Source organism: Lutra lutra, chromosome X (genome assembly GCF_902655055.1).
Source record: "Lutra lutra chromosome X, mLutLut1.2, whole genome shotgun sequence".
Taxonomy (NCBI): domain Eukaryota; kingdom Metazoa; phylum Chordata; class Mammalia; order Carnivora; family Mustelidae; genus Lutra; species Lutra lutra.
The window spans coordinates 2,040,827-2,068,806 of NC_062296.1; the positions used below are offsets into that span (position 1 = coordinate 2,040,827).

The window sequence follows — 27,980 nt, forward strand, 5'->3', positions numbered from 1 at the left end:
AAGGCTTTTGCAGTGATGCAGGCAAGACATGGGAGGGGGCAGTGGAAGTGGGAGTGTTGTTGGCCAGATCCTGGATTTACCGTGAGGGGAGGGTTGGCCAGACTCACCAAGACTTGGATACGGGCTAAGTAGGAGAGGAGGTGTGGAAGACAGAGGGTTGGGGTTCGGGGTTGTGGGCAGGGGGCATGCTTGAGGGTATAACTGGTATTCCGTCTGTGTTTCCAGGGATATTCCCTCCGTGTTTCACACAGATATCCTGCTTGCTTCGTGCACCAAACCTTCCAGAGCAAATGCCAGCGTCATGCCTGTTCCACTACTGAACATGCAGGGGGGGGGGAGGAGATGGGCCTTGCCTCCAAAGGAGTAAAGACGCTGCCACGGAGCTAGGTCGGGGATGCTGAGCTGGCATTGGCCGCAGGCCTCCTAGCTCTGAGTCCTGGCCTTTATATATCAGCTGGTTACTCAGATGTGGCTGGGCAGTCCCTGTACCATGCACTGACTCAGTTTTCCAATCTATAAAATGGAGTTGCTGCCCACCTTCTAGAGTTGCCAGCAAGGTGAAAGGCCTGTACGAAATTGACACATGGGAGCCATGGTTCCTTTTGCTTTGGCCTGGCAAGTTCTCTGAAAGGGGGGCGTGCAGCAACTTCAGAAGGTTCCCTGACCTCTCAGCTCCTCACGTGGCTGGCTGGCTTTTGCTAGAAGCCAGATTTCCTTCTGTTGAAGAACATCCGGTGTGACCCCTTATTTCAGTGCAGGAAACTCTTGCCCAGGAGGTGCAAGTCCCGTGGCATGCTGCCCACCGGCCTCCCTGTCCACGCAGGCTTTCTGGGCCCAGCCTGGCCTCTTGGGCACTGGCCTGCCAATGCCAGAGCAGAAGCTGTCTCCCTGGAGCAGCACTTGGCACCCTCCTGGGTGCACGGCCTCCTCTCCTGTGTGGGTGGGCATCTGCAGCAACAGGGTCCTTGTGTTCCGACAGAGATGGTGAAACTCGGCCATGAGCTGATGCTGTGTGGGCTGGATGACCAGGAGCTCGTGAAGGTAAGAGAGGGTCCTCTGTCCCCACAGGCTCGGGGCCTCAGTGAAGCTGGGTCAGGGGTGGGAGGAAGAGCTCTAGTTATGGTGACCAATAGGGCAGAGCACATGCTGTCCTCGGTTGAAGACTTCATACCCACTGGCACTGCGGTAAGTACTTCGTATGCCAGTAGTTGTCACGCTCACCTATGGCACTAGGTCCTTGTCCTAGTCCCATTTCACAGGGGAGGTGTCAAACCGCTTGTTCTGGGTCACCTAGTGACAGAGCCAGGCCTCAGTCCCAGGCCCCTGGTCCGAAGCCCCTGCACTTCCCCTTTCTGGCTGTTCCCCGCAGCTTTCTATACAGAGGTGGCCCAAGCCCCTGCCCACATCAGTCAGAGAAACCCTGCCCCTGCCCCGAAAGTCTTTTTTTTTTTTTTAATTTTAAACTTAAAATTTTTTCTATTATTTGACAGGAAGATAGAGAGCACAAGTACAGCGGCAGGCAGAGGCAGAGGGAGAAACAGGCTCCCTGCTGAGCAGGGAGCCCGATGCGGGGCTCGATCCCAGGACCCTTGGATCATGACCTGACCCGAAGGCAGAGGCTTAACCGTTTGAGCCACCCAGGCGCCCCTCTGCCCTTAAAGTCTTGTCAAGCTTTTAGAATAATTAGTTTCACATTTTGGGTAGTGCAAATAATGCTACAAGTGTCACTGTATATGTTTTTAACTGAAGACGTGTTTTCCATTCTGTTGTGTGTATAGCTAGGAGCGGAATCGATAGGTCAAGTGTAATAATCATACATTTAGCTTTTTGAGGAACTTGGTGCCAAACTGTTTCCCCAAGTGACTGCACTGTTTTACATTTCCACCAGCAGCCTGCAAGGCTTCCAGTTTCCCTACATCCTCACGCACATCTGCTCGTCTTTTTGATTGCAGCCATCTTGGTGTGTGGGAAGGGCTGTCTCGTGGTTTTGATTTGCATTTCCCTGGTGACTAATGATGTTGGGCATCTTTCATGTGCTTGTGGCCATTTGTAGATCTTCTTTAGAGAAATGTCTGTGTTCAGTTCTTTTGCCCACTCTTTCATTGGGTTATTTGTCTTTCATTGTTGAGTTGGAAGAATTCGTTATATTTTGTGGATACAAGCGATGTCAGACATGTGATTTACAGATCTTTTCTCCCATTCCCATACCTGATGTGTACTTTGGAGCACAAAACTTTCTAGTTTCGATGCAGCCCAGTTTATTTACTTTTTCTTTTGTTGCTTGTGCTTTGGCATTATGTCTAAGAATCCACTGCCAAATCCTGAGTCATGAAAATTGACACTTGTGCTTTCTTCCAAGAGTTTTATCGTTTTAGTTCTCACAGTTAGGCCTTTGATCCATTTTGAGTTAGTTTTATGTATTGAATTGTCTTGGCATCCTTGTTGAAGATCAGTTAACTGTAAATGTGTGCGTTTATTTCTGGAATCTCCATTTTGCTCCATTGATGATGATGATGATTATTATTTATTATTATTTATTATTTATTTCTGTCCTAATGCCATGTTATCTGGATTACTATAGCTTTATAGTCAGTTGTAATTTGTGAATCCTTCAACTTTGCTCTTTTTAGTGATTGTTTTGGCTATGGGGAATCCTTTGAATTTCCATATGAATTTTGGAATCAGCTTGTCAATTTCTGCAAAAAAGCCAGTTGGTGGAGATTGTGTTGAACCTGTGGATCGTTTTGGGGAGTGTTGCTATCAACTGTATGAAGTTTTCCTATCCATGAACATGGGGTGTCTTTCCATTTATGTAGGTTTTCCTTAATTTCTTTCAAAGCTGTTTTGTAGCTTCTGGTGCACACATCTAAATTTGTTCCTAAGTATTTTATTCCTTATGATCTTATAATTGGGATTGTTTTCTTTTTTAAAAATTTTTATTTGGATTCAATTTAGTTAACACACAGTGTATTATTAGTTTCAGGGGTAGAATTTAGTGATTCATCAGTGGCATAGAACACCCACTGCTCACTACATCATGTGCCCCTCCTTGATGCCCATCACCCAGTTATCCCCCCCAACCTCCCCTCCAGCAACCCTCAGTTTGCTTCCTAGAGTTCAGCGTCTCTTATGGTTAGCCTCCCTGTCAATTTTCATCTTATTGTATTTTTCCTTCCCTTCTCCCATGTTCATCTGTTTTGTTTCTTAAACTCCACATATGAGTGAATTCATATGGCATTTGTCTTTCTCTGACTTTGTTCGCTTGGCATAATACCTTCTAGTTCCATCCATGTCTTTGCAAATGACAATATTTCATTCTTTTTGATAGCTGAGTAATGTTCCTCTGTGTGTGTGTGTGCGTGCGTGCGTGTGTGTGTGTATGTGTATGTGTGAGAGAGAGAGAGAGAGAGATACACACTCCACATCTTTATCCATTCATCTGTTGATGAACGTTTGGCTATTGTGACATTGCTGCTATAAACATTCGGGTGCACGTGTCCCTTCAGATCACTACATTTGTATTTTTGGGGTAAAAACCCAGTAGTGCAATTGCTGGGTCGTAAGGTAGCTCTATTTTCAACTTCTTGAGGAACCTCCATACTGTTTTCCAGAGTGGCTGCACCAGCTTGCATTCCCACCAACAGTGCAAGAGGGTTCCCTTTTCTCCACATCCTTCTTGAACATCTGTCTTTTCCTGACTTGTTAATTTTAGCCATTCTGACTGGTGTGAGGTGGTAGCTCACTGTGGTTTTGATCTGTGTTTCCCTGATGCCAAGTGATGTTGAACATTTTTTCATGTGTCTCTTGGCCATTTGTATGTCTTTGGAGAAATGTCTGTTCATGTTTCCTGCCTATTTCTTGATTGGATTATTTGGGTTTTTGGTGTTGAGTTTGATAAGCTCTTTATAGATCTTGGATACCAGCCCTTTATCTGATAGGTCATTTGCAAATATCTTCTCCCATTCCATAGGTTGCCTTTTAGTTTTGCTGATTGTTTCCTCTGCTGTGCAGAAGCTTTTATCCTGATGAAGTCCCACTACTTCATTTTTGCTTTTGTTTCCTTTGCCTTTGGAGACATGATGTGTCTAGCAGGAAATTGCTGTGGCCAGGGTCAAAGAGGTTGCTGCCTGTGTTCTTCTCTAGGATTTTGATGGATTCCTATCTCACACTGAGGTCTTTCATCCATTTTGAGTTTATTTTTATGTATGGTGTAAGAAAATGGTTCAGTTTCTTTCTTCTGCGTGTGGCTGTCCAGTTTTCTCCACACCATTTATTGAAGAGACTGTCTTTTTTCCATTGGACGTTCTTTCCCGTTTTGTCAAAGATTAGTTGACCATAGAGTTGAGGGTCCATTTCTGGACTCTCTGTTCTACTGATCTGTGTTTCTGTTTCTGTGCCAGTACCATGCTGTCTTGATAAATTACATCGTTGTAATAGAGCTTGAAATCTGGCATTGCGATGCCTCCAGCTTTGGTTTTCTTTTTCAGCATTCCTCTGGCTATTCAGGGACTTTTCTGGTTCTATACAAATTTTAGGATTGTTTGTTCCAGCTCTGTGAAAAATGCCAGTGGTATTTTGGTAGGGATTGCATTAATGCGTAGATTGCTCTGGGCAGCTTAGACATTTTAACAATATCTGTTCTTCCAACCCATGAGCATGGAATGTTTTTCCATTTCTTTGTGTCGTCCTCAATTTCTTTAATATTCTGTAGTGTCTAGAGTATAGATTTTTTACTTCTTTGGTTAGGTTTATTCCTAGATACTTACGGTTTTCGGTGCAATTGTAAATGGGATTGAGTTCTTGATTTCTCTTTCTGCTGCTTCATTGTTAGTGGCCTTTATGGTGTGGAGGTTTGTTCCCTCTCTCCTATGCTGGAGGGTTAGGAAGGGATGCTGTATTTTGTCAGATGCTTTTTCTGCATCTATTGAGAGTATCATATGGTTCTTGTCCTTTTTTTAATTATGTCGTGTGTCACACTGATTGATTTCTAGATGTCAAACCACCCTGTAGCCCAAGAATCAATCCCACTTGGTCATGGTGAATAATCCTTTTGATGTACTGTTGGATCCTGTTGGCTAGTGTCTTGGGGAGAAATTTTGCATCCGTGTTCATGAGGGTTATTGGTCTCTAGTTCTCCTTTTTAGTGGGATCTTTGGTTTTGGGATCAGGGTGATGCTGGCCTCATAGAATGAGCTTGGAAGTTTTCCTTCCATTTCTCTTTTTTGGAGCAGTTTCAGAAGAATAGGTATTAATTCTTCCCAATGTTTGGTAGAATTCCCCTGGGAAGCCCTCTGGCCCTGGACTCTTTGTTTGTTGGGAGATTTTTGATGACTGCTTCAATTTCTTTGCTGGTCTGTTTGGATTTTCTATTTCTTCCTGTTTAAGTTTTGATAGTTTATATGTTTCTAGGAATTTCTCTGTTTATTCCAGATTGCCTAATTTGTTGGCATATAGTTGCTCATAATATGTTCTTATAATTGCATTTCTTCAGTGTTGGTTGTGATCTTTCCTCTTTCATTCATGATTTTATTTATTTGGGTCCTTTCTCTTTTCTTTTTGATAAGTCTGGCCAGGGGTTTATCAATCTTATTAATTCTTTCAAGAAACCAGCTCCTAGTTTTGTTGATCTGTTCTGGGTTGGTTTTTTTAAAAAATTTCTATGTTATTGATTTCTACTCTAATCTTTATTATTTCTCTTCTCCTGCTTGAGTTAGGTGTTATTTACTGTTCTTTTTCCAGATCCTTAAGGTGTAAGGTTAGGTTGTATATTTTGAGACTTTTCTTGCCTCTTGAGGAAGGCCTCTATTGCTATATACGTCCCTCTTAGGACCACTGTGCTGCATCCCAAAGGTTCTGAACTGTCGTGTTTTCATTTTCATTTCTTCCATGTATTTTTAAAATTCTTCTTTAATTTCCTGGTTGTCTCATTCATTCTTTCGTGGGTTGTTCTTTAACTTCCATGTATTTGTGGTCCTTCCAAATTTCTTCTTGTGGCTGCCTCAAGTTTCATAGCATTGTGGTGGCCTTAAAATATGCCTGGTATGATCTCAGTCTTTTTGTACCAGTTGAGACCTGATTTGTGACTCAGGATGTGATCTGTTCTGGAGAATGTCTCATGTGCACTAGAGAAGAATGTGTGTTCTGCTGCTTTAAGATAAAATACTCTGAATATATCTGTGAAGTCGTCCGTCAGTCCAGCGTTTCATTCAAAGCCCTTGTTTCCTTGTTGATCTGTTTAGATGATCTGTCCATTGTTGTGGATGCAGTGTTAATACTATTACGGCATTATTATCAATGAGTTTCTTTTATTTTGTTAGTAATTGGTTTACATATTTGGCTGCTCCCACGTTACAGGCATCAGTATTTACAGTTGTTAGATCTTCTTCTTGGGCAGACCCCTTTATTGTGATATAGTGCCCTTCTTCATCTCCTTTTATAGTCTCTGGTTTAAAATCTCATTGGTCTGATAGAAGGATTGCTACTCCAGCACTCTTTTGATGCCCACTCTTTTTGATGCATGATAGATGGTTCTCAACCCCCTCACTTTCAGTCTGGAGGTGTCTTTGGGTCTAAAAATGAGTCTCTTGTAAGCAGCGTATCAGTGGGTCTTATTTTATTTATCTATTTTTTGTCCTTTGTGACACCTTATGTCTTTTGATTGGAGCATTTAGTCCATTTACATTCAGAATAATTATTGAAAGATAAGAATTTAGTGCCATCATAGTACCTATAAAGTCATCGTTCTTGGCCATTATCTCTGTTCCTTTCTGGGCTTTGTTATTTTGGGGCTCTCTCTCCGCTCATAGGATCCCCTTTAATATTTCTTGCAGGGCTGGTTTAGTTCACTAATTCCTTTAGTTTTTGTTTGCCCTGGAAGCTTGTTTACCTCTCCTGTTCTGAATGACAGCTTTGCTGGATAAAGTATTCGTGGCTGCAGATTTTTCCCAGTTAGCACATTGAATGTGTCATACCAGTCCTTTCTGGCCTGCCAGGTCCCTGTGGTAGGTCTGCTGCCAGCCTTATGTGTCTACCCTTGTAGGTTAAGGACCTCTTGTCCTGAGCTGCTTTCAGGATTTTCTCTTTATCCTTGTAATTTGCAAGCTTCACTATAATATGTCAAGGTGTTGATCTATTTTTGTTGATTTTGAGGGGGGTTCTCTGTTCCTTCTGCACTGGAACTTCCCAGATTAGGGAAGTTCTCAGCTATAATTTCTTCAAATAAGCTGCCTGCCTCTTTCTCCTCCTCATCTTCTGGAAATCCTATAATATGGACATTATTTTGCCTTATGGGATCACTGAGTTCCCTCAGTCTACCTTCATGATCTAATAATTTTCTTTCCCTCTTCTTTTCAACTTCATTATTTTCCATCATTTTATCTTTTAGATCACTGATTAGCTCTTCTACTTCATTCATCCTCTTTTTTTTAAAAAAGATTTTATTTATTTATTTGACACAGAGAGAGAGAGAGAGACAGAGACAGAGACAGTGAGAGAAGGAATACAAACAGGGGAAGCGACAGAGGGAGAAGCAGGCTTCCTGCCGAGCAGGGAGCCTGATGTGGGGTTCCATCCCAGGACACTGGGATCCTGACCTGACTGAAAGGCAGATGCTTGATGACTGAGCCCCCCAGGTGCCCTCATTCATCCTCATTTTTATGACCTCTGCTTGGGACTACATCTTGGTTATAGCATTTTTAATTTTGGCCTGACTAGATTTTAATTCTTTTATCTCTGCAGTAGGGGATTCTCTAGTTTCTTCTATACTTTTTTTCAAGCCTGGTTAGTATCCTTATAATTGTCTTCAGTTCTAGTTCAGACATTTTACTTGGGTCTGCATTGATTAAATCTCTGGCTATCGTTTCTTTCTGTTCTTTCTTTTGGGGTGAATTCCTCCATCTTGTCATTTTGGAGGGAAAAAAATAGAAAAAGAAATAAGAAAAAAGAAAAATGAAAAAAAAACCTTAAAAATTATGTAAGATAAAATAAAATACATATAGGAACCTAGATCCTAGGTGTGCTTTGGTCTGCTTGTGACAAGAAGTTTCTGTGGGTCATTTTTCTGGTTTGTCGATGTGCGAGATATTCTCCAAGACTTCTGATTGATTTCATGGGTGTTCAGAATGATCCAGTCTTTATCTAGCTGTGTTCCAGTCACCCTACTTCTCTGTTGTCTTACCGCTCGCCCTGGAATTGTTTTCTCAATTTTATTTTTGTGTTACTGTTTGCTAGCATGTGGAAATACAATTAATGTTTGCATATTGCTCTTGTATCCTGCTGGGTTGCTAAACTTGCGTACTAGTTCCGGTGATCTTTCTAGTGGATCCCTTAAGGTTTTCTATATATAAGGTTGTGTCATCTGCAAATAGAGATCGTTTTATTCCGGCCTTTTGAATTTGCATGTTTTAAATTTCTTTTTTTCTTGCCTAATTGCTCTGGATAACACCTCCAGGGTGGTGTTGAATGGAAGTGGCAAGAGTGGGCATCCTTGTCCTGTTCGTGATTTGAGGAGGAAAGCATTCGATCACCACTGAGTGTGATGTTACCCCTTTATCAGGTGGAGGGTGCTCCCTTCTCTTCCTGTTTGTTAGTGTTTGTATCCTGAAAGGGTGTTGAATTTTGTAAATGCTTTTTCTGCATCTGCTGAGCTGATTGTGAGGTTTTGTCCTTTATTCTTCCTTCTTTTGTGATGTTCCAAGTTTCTTTCCGGTATCATTTCACTTCTTTCTGAAGGATGGCCTTTAGCAATTCTTTTGGAAGTGGTCTGCTGGGTCCAAGTTCTCTCAGTGTTCACTTATTTGAGTCTGTCCAGTTCCCCTTCGTTCTTGGTGGATATATTTACTGAATACGGAATTTTGTGTTGACAGTTCTTTCTCCATAGGTTCCGATGAGAAATCTGCAGTCATTTGGATAGTTTTGCCCCTATGGGTTATGCATTGATTTTCTCCTATTGCTTTAAAACTTTTTTCTTTGTCATTAGTTTTCAGCAATTTTTGTGTTTGTGGGAATACTTCTTCGGGTTTGTCCTATTTGGAATCACTCAGCTTCTCAGATCTGTAAGTTTGTGTCTTTTTCTGAATTTGGGAAGTTTTCAGCCATCATCCCTTCAAATATTTTTTCAGCCCACATGTTTTTCTCCCCTCCTTTTGGGACTTCTCTGACACACGTGTTAGACCTTTTATTATTGTACCACATGTCCATGAGGCTCTTAATTTTTTTCGGTGTTTTTTTCCTTGCTGTTGCTCACAATGGATAGTTTCTGTTAATCTATTTTTAAGTTCATTGACTCTCGCCTCTGTCCCTTCCAATCTGCTCTTTGGGCCACAAGTGAGTTTTTTATTTCAGTTATTCTATTTTCCAGCTCTAAAAGATATTTCCTGTTTTTAAAAAAATTTCTTTGCTGACGTTTTCTGTTTTAACTTTTGTTTCAAGAGCGTTTGTGGTGACGTACCGAGCATTTTTGTAATGATCACTTTAACTTTGTCAGGGAATTCCAGCATCTGCACCGTCTTGTGATGGGTGTCTGCTGATTGTCTTTTCTTGTGCAAGTTGAGATTTTCACGGTCTTCTTCATGTGCCAAATAATTGTGGATTGCATCCCGGACATTCCTGACTATGACTTTGTCTCTGGGCCTTGTTAAATTTTACGGGGAATGTGGGTGTTTGTGTTTCAGCAGGCACGTGACCCGCTTAGGGTTAAACTGCACGTCCTGCCTCCTCCTCTGGCCTGTGGTTCCAGCCAGCGTCAGCTCAGTGTCTGCAGCCTTTGTGCTGCTGCTTGGCCCTGTCCTGTGTGCCCACCACCCAACAGTCTCCTGGGACCTGGCTGTTGACCTCTCCCCTGTAATCATTCTTTGGGATGTTTATGAAGATCAGATCTACCCCTGCATGCGTGGGCGTGAGCCCAGGCATTTGTAAACAAATTTGTAGGGTTACTTTCCTTAGATCTTCCCTTCCTGTCTTCTTTTTGGTTCTGTCTGGCTTCTGGGGAAAGGGCCATCCTTTGCTGTCCCACAGCCATAAACTAGCCACTTCTGTGACTGTAACACCGTGGTGGGAGGGCAGAGTGGAAGAAGCAGTGAAGGGTTTGCGCTCCCCACCCACCCACCCCCCGCGTAGCTCCACTGAATGGAGAGGAAGGTTCCCTGCTCCCAGAGCAGTTTTCTGTTATTTGCCACCTTTGTTGCTGCTTCCACCCCTGCCATGACATTGCCTGGCATCTGGGGTCGTAGAGCAGAGAGAGAGAAGGCCAGGGATTTCCCTTGTTCTCCCTGAGTGTTAGGGGTTTCCTTTTCTGGAGCTCTCTGTACCATTATGCTCCCTTCTGGGTTTCACCTAGGCTGAGTGCAGGTCCAGGGAGACCAGAGGAGAGAACATGGTAAGTCATCACCAGTCTCAGTGGTAACCTTGGACTCTGGCCTTCTAAGACTTTAGACACCCAACACACACATTCTGTCCCACTCCTAGGTGTGGGTGCTCAGTGGGTGGGGGAAGCTGGTCCCTCAGTCTTACCTGGAACTCTAATCCCTCTCTTCCTTTTTATCTTTAAAGATTTTTTTCATTGTGGTAAATTGCACATAGCATAATATTTACCTTTTAAAAAAGATTTTAGTTAGAGAGATGGAAAGCACAAGTGGGCAGTTGTGGGGAGAGGGAGAAGCAGGCTCCCCACTGACCCTGATGTGGGGCTTGATCCGAGGATCCCAGGACCATGACCTGAGCTGAAGGCAGACGCCTGACTGAGCCACCAAGCACCCCAATATTTACCATTTTGACCATTAAAAAGATTTCCCAGCAGGCTCTGAAGGGTTCTTTTTTAAAAACATTGTTTTGGGGGCACCTGAGTGGCTCAGTCATTAAGCGTCTGCCTTCGGCTCAGGTCATGATCCCAGGGTCAGGGGATCGAGCCCCGCATCAGGCTCCCTGCTTACCCAGGAGTCAGCTTCTCCCTCTTCCACTCCCCCTGCTTGTATTCTCTCTCTCTCTTTCTCTCTCTCTCTCTCTCTCTGCCAAATAAATAAAATCTTAAAAAAAAAAACAAAAAAAAACATTGTTTTGTTGTGGTGAAATACACATAACATAAAATTCACCATCTGAACTATTTTTAAGGGTGCAGTCAGTGGCACTAAGTACATCTATCTAGTTCCAGAACATTTTCATCACCCTTAAGGGGATCCCATGCCCATTAAGCCGTTATTCCCTATTACCCACAGACCCTGGCCCCCATCACTCTACTGTCTCTGTTTCACATAAACAGAGTCATACGGCACGTGGCCTTTTGTAACGGCTTCTTCACTTAGCATGATATTTGCACGTGGATCAGTACTTCATTCCTTTTTATGGAATACAAAACAAAAACAAAAAAATAATGTATGTCAGCATATTGGAAGCTGGGAGCTGGGGTACAGGTATAAGATCATTAGGTTTGTCAAAGCCCATAGTCTGGAATTTGAGCTGGGAATATCAGGGTGAGCTTTTAATGTATTTTAACTAAAAAACAGTGTGTGGATATATATGTATTTACTTGCTCTTTGTATTTCCTTGCTTCTTGGCCTCTTAAAAGGCCAAGAACAATGACACTCCGGTTGTAACACAGGCCTGGGGCAGGAAATGTACCAGTTGTGTCAGGAGCACCTTGTCACACGAGAGAACAGGGCAGATACCCGAGACTCGCATTACGCGTGGACAGTGACTGCAGCAGACTGAGCCCCTTCTGTGAACTCAAATCCGTGAGTTCGTAATATTTTTAAAAAGTAATTTTGATACTGAAGGCACAAGTAAAAAGAAAAAAAAAATAGATCTGTTAGACTTCACTAAAGTGAGCCACTTGGTGCTTCAAAGGACATCGAGAAAGCAGAGAGAATCCACAGACTGAAAAGAGTCTTCGTCAGTCATAGATCTGGCAAGGGTCTACCATCCAGAGTGTACAAAGAACTCTCACAACTCTGTGAGAAAAAAACAAGTAACCCGACTCAAAAATGGGCAGAAGCTCCGAATACATTTCTCCCAAGATCAGCAAATGGCCAAGGAGCATGCTTTCAGGTGCCGCCCGTCATCAGGGGCACAAACCCAACCGCGGTGAGGTCCCGCTGCACAGCCCCGAGTGTGAGCAGACAGACACGGGCAGCGCCAGGCGGTGTAGCCACAGGGGCACGTGGTCCAGCGGCTCCTCCGAGTGGTGAGCCCCGCAGGGGCCCCGTGACCAGCGCTTCCGCTGTCAGCTGTAGGGCCGCGCAGAAACTTGTCCCGGAGCGGGAAGTATTGCTTAAGAGCCAAAAAGTAGGGAAAAACCCCAATTCCCCTTAACTGGGGAATGGACAAGCCAGCAATAATGAGGGACCTTGAAAACGCGATGCTGAGTGAAGGGGCCGGTCCCAAAAGCCCCCACACGTGAGATTCCATTTATAGGAAGTGTCCAGAAGAGGCAGATCCATGGGTGCTGGGGACTAGGGTGGGGGTGGGGGGTGGGGACAGGAGCACTTTTGGGGTGATGGTGATGTCCCGGACTTAGCAAATGGCAGTGGCTGCACAGCTCTGTGACTGTCCTGATAACCGATGAGCCTTAGAAAGGGTCATCCTGGCGTGTGCATCTCAGTACAGATACGAGTGCGGCTGAACGAAGAGGGTTGCTGGTGAGCACTGGGCTGGGGTGGGGGCAGCTGTCAGAGTCAGGGCTGTGCTGAGGAGGGGCCAGTGGGCAGAACGTCCCAGCTCTGGCCGCTGGTCAAGGCTTTGTGGGGTCCTGTGTGATAGCTGCTCTCGCGTTTCTGCCCAGGCTGCCTCCTGTCCAGGTTGTGTCCCGTGCCCCGCACCTCAGCTCTGCTCCAGGGTTATGTGCGGGTGTGTCTCTCGGGCTCTGTCACTGGGGCAGACTGGGAGGACGAGGCAACAGGAGGCAGCGATCGGTCCAAGGAGCCAATTTTAGGCTGATGAGCTTCCAGAGTCCCCTCTCTCGACGCAGCCGAGCACCAGGCCGGTGGGGAAGGCCTCCCAAGGAGCCACGCTGGGGGATGTGTGCTGGGCCCTTCGTGAGGCTGGGAGTGCTCAGTGACCACAGTCCCCAAGCCAGTCGCAAACGCCGCCGGCCCAAGTGCTCCTTTCCAGCGGCCCCAGCAGGGCAGGGTGTGGGGTGGGGCCCCCGTGCGTCCGGCTAGTGAGCGCGCCCGCCCTTCCCTGCCCAGGGCCGGGCCTGCGCCCAGAAGCAGTTGCACCTCCTGGACCAGCTGCTGGATGCCGTCTGGAGCCTGACTGTCGGATACTCCAGCTGCCCCAGGTAAAGGCTCAGGATGGGCCCTCTGAGGAAGGCCCGGTGGGCGCCCTTGGAGCTTTATGTGGAGCTGGCGAGGCTAGGGGGCCCACGGGGTGCCTAGGCCCAGCAGCAGGTGCATCTCCAGCTGGGGTCTTCACTTCCGCGTGGGCAGCGCAGCTACACGCTGGCCCAGTCGGGCGTGAGTCCAGCCTCACCTGCCGGGGAAGGTGGGCTCTTGAAGGACCGGGGCCCGGTCCCGGCCGCCCAAGCAGGTCAGGGATTAGGGGAGACATCGTCTCCTGGCTCCCCTGCCCGGGCTCCCTTTGCCCTCTGGCCAGGGGTCTCAGCAAGTCTGCGGACAGGCCCTGGAGGCGTGCCCTGGCCAGTGACAGTGTGGCCTTGGGGCTGCCTTGGCAGTGTGAAGGAGCACTTAGAGGGCACCAGAGAGAAGAATGAGGCACTGCTGGGGGAGCTCTTCTCCGGTCCCCACCTGCAGACACTCCTGAGCCCAGAGTGTGACCTGTGGCCCCTGGACATGCAGCCACTCCTTGACCAGCAGAGCACTGACTGGCCGAGGTATGTGTCCCACTTGGTTCCGTCACCTGAGACCAGCCCTTGCACGTGTGGCCTGTGGGTGCTCTGATGCCTGGCGTGGCTCTGAGCCAGATGTGCCCTCTCTCTCCCTGCAGGGCCAGCCCCCCTGTGCAGCCTGAGGAGGGGAAGGTGACGGAGCTGGCCGGAAAGTTGCGGGAGAGTGCTGCCACGCTGCAGATGCTCAGGGCAGAGGTGAGGGGCGCTAGCTCCTGGAGGCTGTGGTGCTTGGGTGGGAGGGCCTGCCTGGGCCCTTTGTGGCTCAGGGCAGGGAGTGTCGCTTCCCCAGGCCCAGCTGGCCCGCCTTTACCATGAATGTGTTACGAGGCGGAACTGAGGTGGTATAGGCACAGGGCTCAGTGAGTTCTAGAACGCTGTAGGTGCTCAACCCATGGGAAGGAGAGAGGCAGGCAAACTTCGGGCAGATGTGGGAAGGCTTTCTGAAGAATGGAAAGGATTGGCCTCCTGCAGGTGATGCACTGGGCCCTGGCGTCTGGGCTTTCATGTACTTTCTTACAAGTGGCCTTCCCAGCAGCCCTTGGCCTGGCCTCCTCCTTTTCCCAAGGAGGAGGCTGTGGCCCCCACAGGCAGAGGCCTGTGGCAGCTTTGGTCAAAACCCACTTGCTCTTTTTTGCCTTTGGTCCTGTGTATCTGGTGCGGGAAGAGACTTGGTAGCCCTGGGGCGAGAAAGGCAGCCTCAAGGGTTCCTCTGCCTCTGGCTTTGCAGTGCTTTGCACAGCACAAGCAGGGGGCTGCTGTGAATGCGGCTGACCCCAGCACCCTGGACCAGAAGCTGCGCCTGGTCATCTCAGACTTCCACCAGCTCGTCGTGGCTTTTCTTCAAGTCTATGATGATGAGCTGGGTGAGTGCTGCCCGCGCCCAGGCCCCTACCTCCACCCGTGTGGCCCCATCATCCAGGCCGTGTACCAGACTCTGACGTCGTGCAGCCAAGTAAGAATCCCCCTTTCCTCCTGTGCTTCCCCTCCCTCCCAGCTGGCGGGTGTGCTGGGAGGGGCTTGGTGCAGTTGGGCATTGGCCTCGGCCTGGGGCCTGGGGCAGGTGGGGAGGGCGCTTCTCATGGTACATGGAAGGGATGAGGGCTGGCATGGATTCCCCTGGGAGTCCGTCGCACTGCACTTTGGGGGGCTGTTAGCTGAGCCAAGACCCTGGGCCTGTCCTGCCTGCACTGGGTCCTAGCTCCTAGCCTCTGTCGCTGTATCAGTCTCACTCGGTCTTCACGTGATGCCCGAATGTGTCATGGCTAGTTCATTCTTGTGTATGACCAAGAACTCTGCCAGACACACAGACAGATGTTTGCCAGTCTGTGCTCCTGACCCAGCTCACATAGGAAAAAGTGGCCTCACAATGCTGAGTCGACCACATAAATATTTACTTACTCATTTTTTTGTTCCGCCTTTCAGACCCCTGGAGTCCAAGCTAACCCTCTGATGTCGGCTCAGGGCTTCCGCCATATTTGCTGTGTTTTTTTACCAATTTTAGTTTAAGTGCTGCTGAAGCAAGCACTGTCTTGGTTTTTTAACACGAAGACTCCCAGACTTCCAAAGTGCTGACCAGCCTGTCCTTTGCCGCTCTGCCAGCAGGGCAAGAGAGGGTACATTCCTTTCTTATCAGGAAGGCCCTCCCCTTTTGTTAATCTTGGGACATTGATTTTTCCCACTGTGCCTGTGGCTTTGCTTGGCTACTAGTGTGGGATAGGACACGTAATTGTGTGGCATCCCCACTGGGCCTGGAAGAAGGAACTTAGGATGGAGAGCTCTGATCAGTGACTCTCCAGCTCCTGGCGGTCCTGTCCTCTCCCGGGGCTGTTCTTGGGGGTGAACACCCCGTGCTTGAGGGTCTGGGGAAGAGCACATGCTTGGCGCGAACCCGGGGGGAGGCAGGAGATGGCTTCTGCAGATCAGCCCACCAGCGTTTAATGCCTACGTGCGTCCCTCTCTCTGTCCCTCCCAGCTGTTGAGAGCGGCCATGGAGGTCGCGGACACCTCGGCCAAAGCCGTGGAGGCGGCGGAGCGGCAGCAAGGCGAGCAGATCTGTTGGGGCAGCAACGGCTGTGTCATGAGTCTAGGTATGTGGCTGCCACTCGCCGGGGCTGGGCCTGCCTGCTCCGTGGTCAGAGGCAGGGCCGTCCCTGTACGCCTCGGCCTGGCGCCCGCGTCACGTGCGGCTGCTTCTTGCTCTGCCAGAATTTAGGGAGTGTTTGGGGACCGTCCCTCACTCTCTGACGCATAAGGGTTTTCTTCCCTTGGGCCAGAAATGCTTCCTACAGATTATCAAATAAAACAGTGGCGGGAAAATTGGGACGGCCCCAAGCTGTGCAGAGGTCTACTAAAAACAGCCCATGACCCGGTGGCCCAGAGATGGTCGATCGTCATATTTTGGTCTGTTTATCTCTATTTCTTGTCCTTTCATCCTTTTTTATTGTTTTGTGTAAGTATTATCACAGCACATACACACTTTTATATTATGTTCTTTTCCTGGGACCACATGATAAGCATTTTCCTGGGGTGCCTGGCTGGCTTAGTTAGTAGAGCGTATGACTCTTGATCTTGGGGTTGTGAGTTCAAGCCCCACGTTGGATGTAGAGGTAACTTAAAAAAATATTATAAGCATTTTCCCATGTTCCAGAAGTAACGTTTTCAATGGTCAAACACACTTCTGTTCAGGTATTTGTTATAAGTTGCTTAACATTTTCTATTATCCAGCCTATAGGTCATTTTCAGCTTTTTGCTATTATATATGATGCTGTTACAAGACTTAGAATAGCAGAAAACGGAGACAGCCCCAGGTTTTCACGTTGGGAGGTGCTTTGGTAAATGATGGTGTATGATTACGGTGGGATAGTGTTTGTTGTTTCCAAGGTCGGTTACGGCGACATAGAGCTGCACGGCACAGAATGTCAAAGGGAAGCTGCAGGCCGATCTCCCCTGTCTAAAGGACAGACATGTAGAAGAACCCCTGTGGGGAGCGAGCCGGGATGTGGACGCTGTGTTGGAATCAGAGGCAGTGTTACTCATTTCTTTTCTCTCTCCTGCTCTGTAGTCTTCAGATACTCCTAGTGAACACGGGTAATGCACCCCTCCCCCTGGCAAGCTTGCCAAAGGATGCAGGAAACGTGTTGAGACATAAAGTGTGTTCCCATCATCGACTGTGCCCTGAGGATGGGGCTCCCGGTGTCGTGGTGGTGAGGCCCGTCCCTGTTGGCTAACTGTGGCCTCTGTGCCAGATCGGATTCTTCTGACGTTTCTGTTATTGGATGTGGCGGATGAGATCTGCATTTAGTTTCAATTAAACTTTTCTTCTGAGTAAATTTACCATTTTATTATGGAAATATGCATTCAGAAAAGCTCTTTTTTATAAGAAAAATAGTGCTTAGTGAGGAACCTCAATTCAGAGGGAGTAGAATAGGAATGGGATATAGTTGGGTATTTTCCCTGCACTCTGGCCAACCCCCTTTATTCCAATTCAAGTGATTTTAAAGTGAATACTTGGTTACCCATGACCCAGGTCAAGAACTAGAACATGATAGCACCCTAGGAAGCCCCATGGGGTGTCTTTTCCCGTTGACGGCTAGCTGCCATCCTAACCAGAAGGTGGTGACGTCTCTGGGAGACTCATCTGCCATGCGTGTCTGTCATTTGTTTGTGTTCATCGCCCCGTAGCTGGCAAACTCTTAAAGAGCTGGGTAGGAATCTTGTGTTCAGCTTGTGATGTGAACCCAGCTGCGGACCCCGTGGAGACCCTTCCATGGGCCCTCTGCTCCTCTGGGGCTCAAGAGCCGCTTGGTCTTTGGCTCTGGACAGTCAGATTCAAATCGGTCTTGGTGCAGATGGCCTTGACTTTCTCCCTTTCGGAGTTCGCCGAGTTTCTCGGATAGGTAGCCTCACTTCTCATCAGCACTCAGCCAGACAGTTGATGGCTCTTCCTTCTCCTTCACTTCCTGCTTGTTCTGAGCCTCGAGGTCAGCCAGAGGCGATTGTTCAGGTCCTTGTCCGTCCTCTCCTGGGAACTGGCACAGCCTTGGGTGTGCATGTGGCCTTCTAGACTGCCAGGCCTGCGGAACTCCTCAGAGCCCTTGTGGACACCCCACTCCCCACCTGCTCCCAAGTCCTGGCGTTTGCTTGTAAATGTTTACCTGCAGGGCACCCCCAAGGAGTGCCTTAAGGTCACAGAGCCTCTGAGCCCTCCCTCTGTGTGGACTTGCCAGCCAGCCCTCTCTGCGGGCAGCCAGCTGCCTTGGCCTTGCCACGTATATACCGGGTACTCACAGGGTCTCTTCTCTCTGACGGACCTGCCACAAGCTCATCCATTTTAAAATTTGTCCTAACATTTATCCTAGTCACCACTGTCACTGTGACTCCCCCCGCCACTATACATAATTGCTGTTAATAAAATGCCATCATTAATGGAATGATGGTCCTTAGTGTCCTTCACAGGACTGCTGGAGGGCTAACCGTGACGTCTGAGCTGTGTGAACCCCTCCCTCCCCCTCCCCCTGCGGGGTGCCCCACAGAGTCAGCCTTGAGATCCTGGCCCCCTCGGTGGGTCTGGAGAGTGGGGAGGGAAAGCGCGGCCCCTCCAGATGTTGTTTGAGATGAGTTCTTGGGCCACAGACAGACACACCAGGGAAGCAGTCCATGCCGACTCCATGCCAGGGCCAGTCGGAACGGCCTTCCCGCCTTCCCTGTGTCCCACCTGACCGAACCCAAGGCTTCGGCTTGTGGCCTCTTCAGGACCTGCAGCTATGGGAGGTCTGCACGTCTGTGGCCTTTCCCTCCCCAGGACAAGAGGCTGGGCCACCTCTCTGTGTGTCAGTAGCCAGGCTCCATTGGTAGCACATCCCCACGTTGCAGTGGGGGGCTGGGTGTGCCCGCTGGGCCTGTGTCCTGAGCCATGCTGCTGCATGTGTGGAGAGGGCCTTAGTGACATGGACTGGGCTGCTCCTCTCATCATTGTTCACCAGTCGCCATCTCTGCTGAGTGGACCTGAAGCCCCATTTGCCTTGGTGCGGAGAGCATGGGAGGGGAGTTGATAGCACCAACACGGAGAGTTGGAGAAAGCCACAGACCAACCAGGGGAGAAGAGTAGGGCCTGTCTGGTAGATGGGCTGCTGTCCCAGGACCGTGTGGCCAGCAGCCCTGTGGGGCATGGGGAGGGGGCAGTGGGGAGTGGGCCGGAAGCAGAGGGTGTGAGCAAGGCCAGTCTGTATAGAGTGGTGCCCCCAGTGAGACTCTTGCCTGTCCTTTCATAAAGAAATTGACTGAAATAAATGGCTAACCCAGGCTCCTGGCATGGCTTCGGAATCCCAACTGAAGCCCACTTTTTTCTGGTGCAAGTGTTCATGACATGATGGTCATGTCCATTGCCTTGACCCCCCCCCCCCCCCCCCCGCCTGCAGAGCCCCTGATGGGAAACGCTGTGCAGGACGTGGGACACAGGTGTCTCCACCAGAGCGAGGCGAGACCAGCACAGCAGCTTCCCAGGCCTTCTCTCCCCAGCCTGGCCCAGCACCATGGAACAGAGAAGAAAGACCTGGAAGTCATTCAGAAATGAGAGCTTCCCAGCACACCCTAACCTAGAAAACCATGAGAAAACAACAAAGAGGAAAACAAGCAAAGACCCTTAGAAGTTAAAAGTGGTTGCCAGAGTGCTGAAAAAAATCAAGGGCGATAGCTCTGTGGGGGCAGGACAGCAGGAGCAGGCAAACAAGTGTGTAAGAATAGAGAAAATGCATAGATCAGCAAAATGAGGGCCAATCCCAGTGGCTAGCAGGCCCTGCAGAGGAGGAGGAGGAGGGAGAAATAGAGGCTGGAACCCCGATGTGCCAGGGTCCAAGCTTTCACAGTGTGAACTGTGGCCTCCGGAGGCTAATTCCTTGGCTTCTGGCCAAGAGAGCCCAGGACGTGTGAACTGGTGGGGCACCCAGCGTTGAGGCGGCCCGAGGAGGCAGAGTGGACAGGCTGGGGGTTGTGGCAGAGGCGGAGGACTCCGGAAGGGACCTAGGAAGACCCCACGGGAGGAGGAAGGTGATGGGGACAGGAAGCACAGTTGAGTGCACTCAGCGGGAGCGCTGATGACAAGCAGAGGGGCGCAGAGGGGCGTTGGGGCCTGCTCCTCACCCTGAGGCACACCGCATGATGCTTGAGCCTCAGTGTCCCCCTCTGGACAGGCGGGACCAAATGTCGATTAAAGACCTTGCCGTGTGGGGGGGCAGGGGCCGGACTGGAGGCAGAGAGGCAGGCTGGTGGAGGACGGAATAGGTGTGTATTTAAGTGAAGGCACCACTAACCTGTGAAACCAAAGGGAAGAGCGAGTCCCCCGGGTGGGGTAGGGGAGTGAGCGGAAGTCCCTGTACTTGGCGCCCTGCGCTCATTACCTACATCAGGACCTCAGTTGCGGCTCGGAAGAGCCCCTGGCTCCTGGGCTCTGTGGTGGGGGTCGGGGTGGGCAGGGATGTGGCCCAGGGAGTAGAAACTGCCCTGGGGCTCAGCCTGGAGCCCCCAGGGCCTTCCATTCTCTGCTCTCAGCCCCTGACCTCCTAGCAGCTCCTGGCTCAGCAGCTTCGGGATCTCGGTGGCAGTTGGACGCCCAGGCTGCAGGCCCCCCGAGGGTCAGGCGCAGGGAAGCCTGGGGCTGAGGAAGGGCTCGGGGCAGGGGCAGGCAGTGGCCTCTTCCAGGCTGGGAAGCACGAGGAATCACTTTGCTGTTCGTTTTGTTTCTTTTCTCTGCAGCCACCAAAATGGAAGAACTAACCCAGAAATACAAGATCTTCCGTGACAGTCTGCAGAAAGGCATGGAGTAGGCTGTGAGCAGGAAGCTCCACGCCAAAGAGCCAGGGGGCGGGGGGCCAGCCTCGGGCAGGAGAAGCAGCTTGGGAGGGAAGGAGGGAGGAGGCAGAGGTGAGTTGGAGAGAAAGGAAGGCTCGGGTTCCAGGAAGCTGCCTCACGCCTGCCTCCTCCTGCTGCCTGGCCGGAGCTGAGGGGCCAGGGCGCCCCACTGCTCCGTCGGCTCCTCTTCCTGGGCTGGCACCCTGGATCCCGGGCCGCACCTGGCTGTGGGCTTCCTGCCATCCCAGGCGGCTCTAGCCGTGTCCCTCTTCTGTCCCTTTCCCTGCCCAGTTAAACTGGGCGATGTCAAGCCCCAGAAGTCTGCACCTCGCCGTGGCACCTGACTGCCCCCTGCTGCATCCATTGTGACTGGCCTTTGGGGTCCCATGTGAGGGCCATGGCCCAGCCACAGGCACCCACCCCATCGGGGATCCAGGGGCCGTGGCCCGTGTTCCCCCTCCTTCCTCCCCAGGGCGACCCAGTATCTGCCTGAGCAGTGCACCTGTCACGGCCGCCTCCCTCCCTGCAAGCACGGGAACAGGCATGACTGGTGGGGCCTCTGCCTCCCCCAGCCCAGCCACAGGCCGAAGGGGCTTCAAGGAGGGGCCTCCCTCCCAACACTTGGTCCACTGCAGAGGCCCGCCCTGGCTTTGGGCCTCACCTGTTTCTGTGCCTTCACCTCGTCAAGTCCTCTGTGGGCGCTGCAGACAAGGAGACCACTGGCGGAGGCCCAGGTTCACCGCTGCCCAGCTGCACCCACAGCTTCACCCGCCAAGGGACTCGTGCGGGCCCGCAGCGGGCAGGCCGCAGCCAGCCTCTCAGTTGCCTGCCTGTGCCCCTGGCAGGAGGCTGGGCCTGTGGGCACCCACTGCCGAGGGCTGACATGTCTTGCTCCGGAACGAGGTCCTCGGGACAATGTCGCCCACTTTCTGGCCAGGGAGGGCCTTCTTGTCTGGGCTCTGAGGGGCTGGCCTTCACTCCCCCTCCCACGGGGCTGGGGGTGCAGCAGAGGCAGCCTCATACACCCACCTTTCCTGTTGCTCATCCTTCGTCATTTGGTGGGGCAGGATTGGCTCAGCTGGAGTCCACGTGGCTTGCCAGGTGAGGCCTCGCCTCTTCCTCCTTCCTGGCAGCCTCTGCTAAAGGCCGCTTAGATATTATGGGTCATTGTGCCCGTGAAACAGATACCATCTTCCCTTCCTGCTGGTAGGCGAGCCTGTGAGAGCCTGTGGGAGCCAGGCAGCGTGGAAGGTGTCTGAGGTCACTGGGGTGACACCCGGGTCCCATCCCAAGGGCGCCGTTCCCTTTCTTGGCTAAGCACGGCATATGCCGGCACCCCTTGCCCACTCCCGAGCTCTCTTTAGCCTCATGAGGGCCAGCCTGGTCCCTGTGACACGGGTGGAGCTCTGCTCTGGAGAAAGGGACTTGCCACCTTGCTGGGAGTCGCCCCAGCTCAGCTGCTAAGTCCTGGCCCCGGTCAGACTTGGAGGCCAGGCTGGGTGGATGGCTCGTGCTTCCTCCTTGAGCCTGTGATGACACGTTCCTCCAGCCCATGGCCCGGCTTGTGGGGAGGCTGTGTGTGGCCCAGGAGCCTGCTTTCCAATTTGTAAACACAGGGCGTGTGTCTAGCAGCCTGTGAGTGAGCGAGGGGGCGGTGAGCTGGCTGCACAGGTCCTGCGGCCTTAGGCCTCCTCATTGCCCAACAGGCAGCTGGGGGCGGGCCACGGCCACTGATTAAAGGCCGCCTGGAGCAGCCTGTGTGGAGATAGGTGCCCAGCAGCCCAGGAAGCCGGCCAGCACCCGCCCCAGGTAAGCCAGTGCAGCAGGGTGGGTGAGGACAGCCGCCAGGAGCCCAGAGGCAGGTGGCCCAGTTGGGGAAGGCACCTGGTGTGCCAGGGAGGCCAGAGGAGGCCAAACCAAGGAGGCTTGGCTGCCTGTTTCCCGACAGATGACCCTAGGACTGCAGGCTCCTAGCCCAGGTGTCTCAGTGAAGATACCATCCCGGGCGGGCCCCTCCCTGGGTCCCTGGTGACACAGGCCTGGTGCACTTGGCCTCTCAGGTACCTGGAGGCAGGTGGCAGAGGCCTCCGGGCCGGGATCTGTGCAGACCGGCCCTACCTTTTGCTGTTTACTAGTTGGTAGTAGTGACAGTGGCCAGGGAGGGACTGGGGCACAGAATGGAGAGGGTGCCAAGGCCCTAGGAGGCCTCATCCTGGACAAAGGGGCTTGGAACATTGGCCCTGGAATCCGCTGTGTGTGGCTGGGCCCAGGCAGCCCCATCACTCTGGCCCTCAGGTTTTGTGCCTCTTGCCCTGGCAGCTTTAGGCTTTGCTGTCCCCGTGAGCACATCGCCATGTCCGAGGCGCCCCGGGCAGAGACTTTCGTCTTCCTGGATCTGGAAGCCACCGGGCTCCCCAGTGTCAATCCTGAGGTGGCCGAGATATCCCTGTTTGCAGTGCACCGCTCCGCCCTGGAGAACCCGGACCGAGATGAGGCCGGTGCCCCTGTGCTGCCCCGGGTCCTGGACAAGCTCACGCTGTGCATGAGCCCGGAGCGCCCTTTCACGGCCAAGGCCAGCGAGATCACTGGCCTGAGCAGTGCCAGCCTGGCACAGTGCCGGAAGGCTGGCTTCGACGCCGCTGTGGTGCGGACGCTGCAGGCCTTCCTGAGCCGCCAGGAGGGCCCCCTCTGTCTCGTGGCCCACAACGGCTTTGATTATGACTTCCCGCTGCTGTGCACGGAACTGTGGCGCCTGGGCGCCCGCCTGCCCGCGGACACCGTCTGCCTGGACACGCTGCCCGCGCTGCGGAGCCTGGACCGCGCCCACAGCCACCGCACCAGGGCCCAGGGCTGCAAGGGCTACAGCCTGGGCAGCCTCTTCCGCCGCTACTTCCAGGCAGAGCCCAGCGCAGCCCACTCGGCGGAGGGCGATGTCCACACGCTGCTCCTGGTCTTTCTGCACCGGGCTGCCGAGCTGCTTGGCTGGGCTGACGAGCAGGCCCGAAGCTGGGCCCACATCGAGCCCATGTATGTGCCACCTGATGGCCCGAGCCTCGAAGCCTGAGTGCCAGGGGCTCGGCGATTCCACCCCACAGCGGGGATGAGGCCCACTCCCAGCGCCGTGGGCAGCACCGGCTCTGACCGTTCTGTCGGGCTCTGAGGCCCGGAGCTAGCCCCAGACCAGTGCCCCGCTGTCCCTCCCTGTCCTCTTAGCCCCCTAGCCCTGGGTGTGTGTAGGGTCTGCTCCTGGCCCTGGCCTGTGTAGCCCTGTGGCCCGAGAGTATTCTCCCGGCCCCTCAGACTGTGCTCTAGTGGTTTGCCGCTGCAGGCTCCCGCCCTTCACCTGGTCTCAATAAACATCAACAACCACTCACCAGCGAGTTTCCTGTTGCCCCTCTACGCCCTGCGCAGAGGGGGCAGGAGGGGAGCCAGGCCAGAGCAGAGCTCCCCCCCCCGCCAGCCGCCCCCTTGTGACCTATGCTTGGCAGTGTGCATGGTGGGTGGGTGTGTGGGTGAGGATCCCTTGCTCAGAGGCTGATCCAGGGGGCTGACGGACAGAGCTGGGGGTCCCCCACCACGGGCCTTCTCCTCTTCTGGTCTGCTGTTGCCTTGCTCATCACCCACTCCCTGCATTGTCACCCCAAGGCTCAGGAAATTGGTGGTGGGGGGCCTTAGGATCATCTGCCTTGGCCCCGAATCTGAGCTGGGGACGGAACCGGAGGAGAGCCTCCCGGGAGCCCGGGGTGCTGTGCCCGCAGAGCCCCGTGCCCGCCTAGGCGCAGAGCCCAGCTCCAGGTCTTGCCCCTTGTGGATCCTGGGCAGCCCTTTCCTCTCCCGAAGCCTCTGTCCCTGCCCTGCACGGTGGCAACAGGATGAAAGATGGGCCCGTAGAACAGCACAGTGCCTGACCTGCGCCGGGTGTGGGAGAAATCGGGAGGCGCCCCCTTTTGCACGCAGGCACATATGCGGAAAGGGCCTTACATGTGCACGTTGGTCTCTAGGAGGGCCCCCTGGTGCGTGTGGGCTGAGGGGCGCCTGACGTGTGCAGGAGAGGAGGACCGGCCAGTACCGTGACGGCAGCACCTGGGAAGGAGTTTGTCCTGGGCCCTGTGTCCCTTATGTCTTGGCCAGGCTTTGGGGAGCAAGCTGACCTGCCTCTGGGGCCCCACCTGTGTCACAAACAATGGGGCAAGGCAGGGGCGGGATGTCTGGGAGACAGGGAGAGCAGATGAGAAGGGCTGGGGTGGGTGAGGCAGCCACACCCAAGAGTGACTCGCAGGAGCCAAGCCTTGAGCCAGCCAGGCCCACTGGGGCTGCTCTAACTAGGTCAGAGTGACTAGAGTGACAGCAATGTGTGAGGTTGAATGGTGAGGTCAGAACACAGGCAGTGGCCACCTGGGGCCATGCCCATTTCCTCAGACAGGGGGCTCTGGGTTGGCCCCGAGGGTAATGGGGAGCCACAGAAAGTTGTAGGCAGGAGAGGGGCAAAATCTGATTTGTGTTTTTACAGTGCCTCTCGGGCTGCCTTCTGGGGAATGGACCATAGCAGGCCTCAGGGGGAGTATGGCTACGAAGGGGGAGAAGAGCAACGGGGTTGGGGCTCAGTTGGAGGGTCTGGCCCTCGGTTGGTCCTTGGTCTGGCCAAGGACAGGATGGCAGCAGTGGGCGAGGGTATACAGTAAGGGAAGGACCTGTGGGGGCTAGTTAGGGAGTGTGGTCTGTGCACTGTTGGGCTTCCCAGGGAAGGCTGGTTGGCTCCCTGCGCAGGAGAACACCCACCTGGCAGAGGGCCACAGGCCAGGCCAGAGTGGGCCCTTGGCCCCAGAGCCTGCACCAGGCCGGGGCTGAGAGAGTAGGGGCACCACCAGGATTGAGGCAGCCAGGAACCCTCAGATCCCTGGTGCCCAAGCTGGGTTGGGTCTCCATTATCTAGCTGAGGTGCTGATGCCAAGAGGGCCCCTTTCTCACTCAATAGGCAAGTCAGGAGGGGCCTGATCCGTGGCCACTGCCACTGGCCCAGAGTGGTCTCTGGGCCCACCTTGGGCTCTCCTGGCCTCAGGCACCCTCCCAGGCCAAACCTGGTGCCTTCTGTGCTGCACAGATAGGCTGGGCGGGTGACAGCAGCTCTCCAGGAAAGCAAAAAATGTGTGGGTCTGTGTATGTGTGCGTGTGTCTCTCGGTATGCATGTATGTGAATATATCCACACTAGTGAGTAGTTTCCAATTTTACTGATACGAAGGATGTAAATACACGAGTATGGTTCCCACGTAAGTGTTGGTTGCTATTTTCATTTGTGTTAATGAATAAGAGGAAGCGAAACAAAGATGTACGTGGGAACTTCCCATGTTCATTGGTGACACGAGGCACACCTTTGCTGAACTAGAGCATAGTTTTTGATACTGGAGGAGTATCACACACCCCCCTTTTCTGCTAGTCACAATGTAATGACTACAGACTCAAGTTTACACAATCAACCAAGCAATAAAGGATCAAGCCCTGGTTTGTGGCGTATGCCAAGTCCCATGGTGGTGTCAGTCCGTCCACCAGGCCAGTTTCCAGGCACCGGCACCATGTCATGGAACGCGAGGCCGGGGAGAGACTCATCGGAGCGCGCCGTGCTGTCGGCGATGATGAGGACGACGGTAAGCCGATGAGTTCCGAGTATCCCGTTTGTTTTTTAATATAGGTGAATGTTGAGATAGTTTCATTTCTAATAATGGTGGTGTTTCACCATCAGCTCTCAGAATCCCTGGACATTTAACATCTATTAGAATGGCTACAAGATAAAAGTCTGCTGGTGGCAAGTGTCGGCGAGGACGCCGAAGGACCGGTAGAAATGTTGGAGGATACGACCACTGTAGAGGGCCGTCGGGCCGCATCTTAAAATGGCCAGTGTGCATCTGCCACCATGACCCCGTGATTCCACTACTAGGTACTCACTTAGCCACAGATGAGTTTGTGTGTCCACACACAGACTCACACATAACTGCTCGTGGCGGCTGTATTCCTACCAGTCCCGGGCTGGACCCAGCCCACGTGTCGCCCAGCAGATGGGACAAAGCACAGCACACCCGTGAGCTTTGGAGGTAGGGGATGCTCACGGTAATTACGCTGTGTTTCTTCAGGGAGGCCACTGGGTGTTGGCGCTTCCTGCGAAGCCTGGCCTTGTGCAGAATTCCTATAGGGCAGACAAGTGTCTGCGAGAGGGTTTCGCGCGTTGGCATTGTGGGGACCCTGCTTTCTACGCCTTAGCCCATGCACGTGCACCGCACTCACACGTCCCTCCCCATGCACACACCCACCTCCACGCACACGCATACACCAGCTCACGGGAGTGCACACTCCTCACAGATGCCCCTCCCACACACTTAGCTGCACTTCATACACACACACACACACACGCTTGTGATTCTGCATAAATGGGGTCTCATCAGATGCTGCTCTAAAAAATCATTAGCGCCTCTACGTTGTGTTACGGTCTGTAAAGTCAGTTTCCTCTAAGGGTTCAGGTGTATTGCCATGAGTCTTTCTGTTTCTTTGGCGTTTGCAGCAGTAGCTCCTTTCCCGTTTATACATTTCATTGGTCTTTACAAAGGAAAAAATCACAAGATTTTGATTTATCCTTTATCCTTTTTTTCTTTTTAAATTTTTGGTTTTCTGCTTCATTAACTTCAACTTTTAATTTTATTAATTCCATCTATCTATTTTCTTTGGGTTTAGTTTTTGTTCTTTTCCTCTAATTTCTGAAGAGGAAAACTACGTTCCTTTGTCATCTTCCATCTTGAATAACTGAGGCCAGAGACTAACGTTTCCCTGAGTGAGATCTCCCTCTTTGCTTTGCATTACGGGTGTTTCTAATTTCGCTTTCACGTCTTCACGGACATAAAGCTTGCAGAGTAGAGCTTATCTGAGTTGTCAAGACTTTGTGGTCATCTCTTACTGTGTATTTCTAATTGTATTGGGTAATGGTCTGAGGATGTGTTGCTTAAGGGTGTTTGGGGACAGTATGAGTTTCCTAGGGCCGCCATGACCAAGCCCCCCACACCGAGTGGCTCAAACGAGCGAAATCCCTTCCCTCACAGACCAGGGGGCCCGAAGTCCGAGATCCAGGTGTGGGCAGGCGTGGCTCCTCCTGGCGGCTCTGAGGGACCATCGGCTCCGGGCCTCTCCTCTAGTTTCTGGTGGTCACTGGCCATTGGTGGCGTTCCCGAGCTTGGGGAAGCCTCACGTCGAGCTCTGTCCCCCTCCTCACGTGGCCTTCACCCGCGTGCCCATCTCTGCGTCCAAATGACCCCC

The 27,980-nt window shown here is 51.9% G+C and overlaps 2 protein-coding genes across 6 annotated transcripts in view; both read left to right on the forward strand.

Annotated features, from left to right (window-relative positions):
• The window catches only part of HAUS7 (HAUS augmin like complex subunit 7), a 31,224-nt gene extending 7,107 nt beyond the window's left edge, over positions 1-24,117 (forward strand). For 2 of the 5 annotated variants that reach the window (XM_047715608.1, XM_047715612.1), the window contains 7 exons: positions 980-1,041; positions 13,179-13,270; positions 13,664-13,822; positions 13,936-14,032; positions 14,565-14,789; positions 15,810-15,924; positions 19,255-20,581. In XM_047715608.1, coding sequence (XP_047571564.1) covers positions 980-1,041; positions 13,179-13,270; positions 13,664-13,822; positions 13,936-14,032; positions 14,565-14,789; positions 15,810-15,924; positions 19,255-19,409 — 905 coding nt within the window. In that variant the 3' untranslated portion in view covers positions 19,410-20,581. The other 3 variants (XM_047715609.1, XM_047715611.1, XM_047715610.1) reach the window with 3 other exon arrangements.
• TREX2 (three prime repair exonuclease 2) lies at positions 22,353-24,053 on the forward strand. The gene is made up of 2 exons (XM_047715613.1): positions 22,353-22,492; positions 23,003-24,053. Exon 2 carries the CDS (start codon positions 23,037-23,039, stop codon positions 23,745-23,747), a length of 711 nt encoding a protein of 236 aa, XP_047571569.1. The 5' UTR covers positions 22,353-22,492; positions 23,003-23,036; the 3' UTR covers positions 23,748-24,053.
• Positions 24,118-27,980: the final 3,863 nt, after the last annotated feature.

Coding starts and splice junctions, on each gene's coding strand:
- TREX2 (XM_047715613.1), top strand. CDS start 23,037: ATGTCCGAGGCGCCCCGGGCAGAGACTTTCGTCTTCCTGGATCTGGAA.